Source organism: Anomaloglossus baeobatrachus, chromosome 7, assembly GCF_048569485.1.
Source record: "Anomaloglossus baeobatrachus isolate aAnoBae1 chromosome 7, aAnoBae1.hap1, whole genome shotgun sequence".
Lineage (NCBI taxonomy): Eukaryota > Metazoa > Chordata > Amphibia > Anura > Aromobatidae > Anomaloglossus > Anomaloglossus baeobatrachus.
In genome coordinates, this window is record NC_134359.1 from 308,507,609 (window position 1) to 308,512,608 (window position 5,000).

Sequence of the window (5,000 nt, forward strand, 5' to 3'; positions counted from 1 at the left end):
CTGCACGTACTTTCCCCTGCCCCACCCCTGTGCCCCGTGCACGTACTTTCCTTTCCTCGCCCCACCCCTGTGCCCCGTGTACGTACCTTCCCCCGCCCCGCCCCACCCCTGTGCCCCGTGCACGTTTCTTCCCCCGGCCCACCCCTGTGCCCCGTGAACGTACCTTCCCCTGCCCCACCCCCGTGCACGTACCCGCCCCACCCCAGTACGTACCTTCCCCCGCCCCACCCCCTTTGCCCCCTGCACGTACCTTCCCCTTCCCCACCCCTTTGCCCCCTGCACGTACTTTCCCCTGCCCCCACCCCTTTGCCGCCCCCTGCACGTACCTTCCCCTGCCCCACCCCTTTGCCGCCCCCCTGCACGTACCTTCCCCTACCCCGCCCCCTGTGTCCCCTGCACGTACTTTCCCCTGCCCCACCCCTTTGCCGCCCCCTGCACGTACCTTCCCCTGCCCCACCCCTTTGCCGCCCCCTGCACGTACCTTCCCCTGCCCCACCCCTTTGCCCCCTGCACGTACCTTCCCCTACCCCGCCCCTGTGTCCCCCGCATGCACTTTCCCCATTGGAGAACGGGGCCACCCAGCGAACACCCCCTAAACGCTGTATGCAAATTGTCCCTTTTGAGCGGCCGAGGACTGGGACCCGACCTTCACCTTATAGAAGGGGCTTCTTCTCCTAAGGCAATATTGATCCATTAATGAGCTTGCACCTCATGACTTTGAGTAGAAGCCAAAATATGCACTATGCACAGACAGGTGTTTCCGGATGGGGGGTAAGTTGTTCCTGTTCAGTGCCGAGTAACAGATTTTTGGCATATCACATTTCCCAGAGGAGCATTGCATGGCCTGTAAGTCTCCTTACAACGGACTGGCACTCTCCACAGAGGCGCTCCCCCTTACACCTCGTCAGAGGTCTCATCCCGCCATATCGGGCCTCCTGCTTTACACTGATGAGGGGCAAACAAGGAGAGCCTGGAATGATTTTTAATCCTAAATCCTGTGGCAAAACTCGTTAAAAGGTCGATACTGACTGTTTTGATTACTGCATCCAGAAGGTGGCGCTCAAGTTCCTATCCTCTCTCGTAGGAGACCATTTTCTTATGTACTTTCTCAGCAGAGCATTGCATGTCATGCAAGCCTCCTTACACTGGCTGGGCACGCTCCACTAGAAAGAGGTTACCCCGTACAACTCATAAATGTTGCTTACGTCGATGTGATGGTCCGAAACCTCTCCTGACCGGCCGTGTCCCAGATCTGAAGTTTTACCCGTTCTCCATCCAGAACAAGAGTCCGAATCTTAAAGTCCACTCCGATCGTTGTTATGTAGCTTCCTGCACGAGTCCAAAGAGCGAGCAGAATAAGGCACACAATACAATGGAGGACGCAAGGCCCCGCGGGGGAGCGAAGAACAGAGGAAGCAGCAGTGAGGGCAGGGGATGGACAGAGAACGGAGGACGCAAGGCCCCGCGGGGGAGCGAAGAACAGAGGAAGCAGCAGTGAGGGCAGGGGACGGACAGAGAACGGAGGACGCAAGGCCCCGCGGGGGAGCGAAGAACAGAGGAAGCAGCAGTGAGGGCAGGGGACGGACAGAGAACGGAGGACGCAAGGCCCCGGGGGGAGCGAAGAACAGAGGAAGCAGCAGTGAGGGCAGGGGACGGACAGAGAACTGAGGACGCAAGGCCCCGCGGGGGAGCGAAGAACAGAAGAAGCAGCAGTGAGGGCAGGGGACGGACAGAGAACGGAGGACGCAAGGCCCCGCGGGGGAGCGAAGAACAGAGGAAGCAGCAGTGAGGGCAGGGGACGGACAGAGAACGGAGGACGCAAGGCCCCGCGAGGGAGCGAAGAACAGATGAAACAGCAGTGAGGGAAGGGGACGGACAGAGAATGGAGGACGCAAGGCCCCGCGAGGGAGCGAAGAACAGAGGAAGCAGCAGTGAGGGCAGGGGACGGACAGAGAACGGAGGACGCAAGGCCCCGCGGGGGAGCGAAGAACAGAGGAAGCAGCAGTGAGGGAAGGGGACGGACAGAGAATGGAGGACACAAGGCCGAGGGGAGAAGACGAGTCCATGGGGAAATAACAAAATAGGCATCAAGGGTAAGGGAATGCCAGAGAGGGGGGAGCGACGAGGCAAAGGCCGCAGGAGAGGGGGGCGCGAGGCAAAGGAGGCAGGAGAGGGGGGAGCGAGACAGAGGCCGCAGGAGAGGGGGGAGCGAGACAGAGGCCGCAGGAGAGGGGGGAGCGAGACAGAGGCCGCAGGAGAGGGGGGAGCGAGACAGAGGCCGCAGGAGAGGGGGGGAGCGAGACAGAGGCCGCAGGAGAGGGGGGAGCGAGACAGAGGCCGCAGGAGAGGGGGGGAGCGAGACAGAGGCCGCAGGAGAGGGGGGAGCGAGACAGAGGCCGCAGGAGAGGGGGGAGCGAGACAGAGGCCGCAGGAGAGGGGGGAGCGAGACAGAGGCCGCAGGAGAGGGGGGGAGCGAGACAGAGGCCGCAGGAGAGGGGGGAGCGAGACAGAGGCCGCAGGAGAGGGGGGAGCGAGACAGAGGCCGCAGGAGAGGGGGGAGCGAGACAGAGGCCGCAGGAGAGGGGGGAGCGAGACAGAGGCCGCAGGAGAGGGGGGAGCGAGACAGAGGCCGCAGGAGAGGGGGGAGCGAGACAGAGGCCGCAGGAGAGGGGGGAGCGAGACAGAGGCCCGCAGGAGAGGGGGGAGCGAGACAGAGGCCGCAGGAGAGGGGGGAGCGAGACAGAGGCCGCAGGAGAGGGGGGAGCGAGACAGAGGCCGCAGGAGAGGGGGAGCGAGACAGAGGCCGCAGGAGAGGGGGGGAGCGAGACAGAGGCCGCAGGAGAGGGGGGGAGCGAGACAGAGGCCGCAGGAGAGGGGGGAGCGAGACAGAGGCCGCAGGAGAGGGGGGGAGCGAGACAGAGGCCGCAGGAGAGGGGGGGAGCGAGACAGAGGCCGCAGGAGAGGGGGGAGCGAGACAGAGGCCGCAGGAGAGGGGGGAGCGAGACAGAGGCCGCAGGAGAGGGGGGGAGCGAGACAGAGGCCGCAGGAGAGGGGGGGAGCGAGGCAAGGCCGAAGCGAGGAAAGGCCGAAGCGAGGAAAGGAAAAACAATAAAAGGATGGAGGACAGGAAAAAAGCAAAGAAATTAAAAGGATGGCATAAGCAACTAAAGCAGGGAAAGTCCAAAGGAAGGGGCAAGTAAAGCAAGGCTGGAGGAGGGGGTAAACCAGAGCATTGTTAGGCCAAAACCAAAGGATGGAGGTCAAGAGGAGAAGATGAATCCACGGCGAAATTAGAGAGTAAGCGACAAGGGAACAGAAGTCCAACAAGGGAAGGTCAGAGGAGGGGGCCAGCAAGGGAAGGCCGAAACCAAATCAGGGTATGAAAATGGGAGGTTATGGACAGTGGAGGCAGACAGAAGTTTGTGCTGGGGCCTCACAAGGAGCCGTTGTTGCACTCACCAGAGAAGGAGTTGTCGGAGAATCTCAGGAGGAGGCTGCTCTTCCCCACACCTGCAGAAGACACAACCAACCTTAATCCAGAGTCCCAGCTAAACGAGGAGCTGTAGACCAGCCATAAACGTGGTCAATGACATGCAGAGAGGTCCTTCTGTCGTACAGTTTTAAGTCCGCTCATTGCCAGGCATACTTACCAGAGTCTCCGATCAGCAGAAGCTTGAATAAATGATCGTAGTCTTTGGCAGCCATGATGGAGAACCCGGCGTCTGGCACTATCTGGTGTGAGGGTTATGTATATTGTATCGGTCCCTGGCGTCAATGACAATAAGTCGCCGACTGCTGTCTCTTGCTGCCAGATGAGTCTCGTGCAGCAGTCGGTCCCTCAGAATATCCTCTCGTTCCAATGAAATGCAGCCTCACATCGTCCCTCTCTTCAGGCTGTCGTCTCCACTTTCCTCTCCATTGGGCTGTGTCTTTGGCTCCTCTGTTGTGTCGTCTCTGCTTTTCTTTAGCAAACCATCTCTCCAACCCTCTTCTCTTGGTGAGGCGGTCGCTTTGGCCTTCTCGACTCTCCTTCTGTTAGGCAGTCTTTCCGACTCTCCCTCTGTCAGGTGATCTCTCCCTCGGTCAGGCAGTCTCCCTCGGCCAGGCAGTCTTTCCGACTCTCCCTCTGTCAGGTGATCTCTCCCTCGGCCACGCGGTCTCTCCGGCCCCCTCCCTCGGCCACGCGGTCTCTCCGGCCCCCTCCCTCGGCCAGGCGGTCTCTCCGGCCCTCTCCCTCGGCCAGGCGGTCTCTCCGGCCCTCTCCCTCGGCCAGGCGGTCTCTCCGGCCCTCTCCCTCGGCCAGGCGGTCTCTCCGGCCCTCTCCCTCGGCCAGGCGGTCTCTCCGGCCCTCTCCCTCGGCCAGGCGGTCTCTCCGGCCCTCTCCCTCGGCCAGGCGGTCTCTCCGGCCCTCTCCCTCGGCCAGGCGGTCTCTCCGGCCCTCTCCCTCGGCCAGGCGGTCTCTTCGGCTCTCTCCCTCGGCCAGGCGGTCTCTTCGGCTCTCTCCCTCGGTCAGGCGGTCTCTCCGGCTCTCTCCCTCGGCCAGGCGGTCTCTCCGGCCCTCTCCCTCGGTCAGGCGGTCTCTCCGGCTCTCTCCCTCGGTCAGGCGGTCTCTCCGGCTCTCTCCCTCGGTCAGGCGGTCTCTCCGGCCCCCTCTCTTGCAGTTTTCGCTGATCTCAGGGAAAGGAAATCCCTGCTCTTCCTGTACACGGAGAGAAAACACGTAGATTCCTCTGATCTCGGGGCTCGGACTGACCACAACACAATAGTGACTGGGGGGGGGGGGGGGGGGGGGGTGTTCATTCGGAGGCTCCATAACAGTTTATAACAATTATTACAGACCCCCCCCCCACACTTCCATCACTACAAGTATAACATGAAGCAACGTAACAGGAATTTACCTAAAAAACTCACAAAAGAAAATTATAAGGAAGAGAAAAGGAGAAGTAAACGGAGGCAACAAAGCACCAAAACCTATAAATGTGCAGAGAACGGTCACTATA

General features: G+C 61.1%; 1 protein-coding gene across 1 annotated transcript in view; it reads right to left on the reverse strand.

The window, feature by feature from the left end:
* Nucleotides 1-1,201: 1,201 nt before the first annotated feature.
* LOC142246858 (ras-related protein Rab-35-like) overlaps nt 1,202-5,000 on the reverse strand; it is a 12,055-nt gene continuing 8,256 nt past the window's right edge. The window contains exons 2-4 of the mRNA XM_075319909.1: nt 3,651-4,699; nt 3,460-3,510; nt 1,202-1,329 (exon numbers count right to left, since the gene is read on the reverse strand). Coding sequence (XP_075176024.1) covers nt 1,202-1,329; nt 3,460-3,510; nt 3,651-3,705 — 234 coding nt within the window. The 5' untranslated portion in view covers nt 3,706-4,699. The remainder of the gene's footprint in view (nt 1,330-3,459; nt 3,511-3,650; nt 4,700-5,000) is intronic.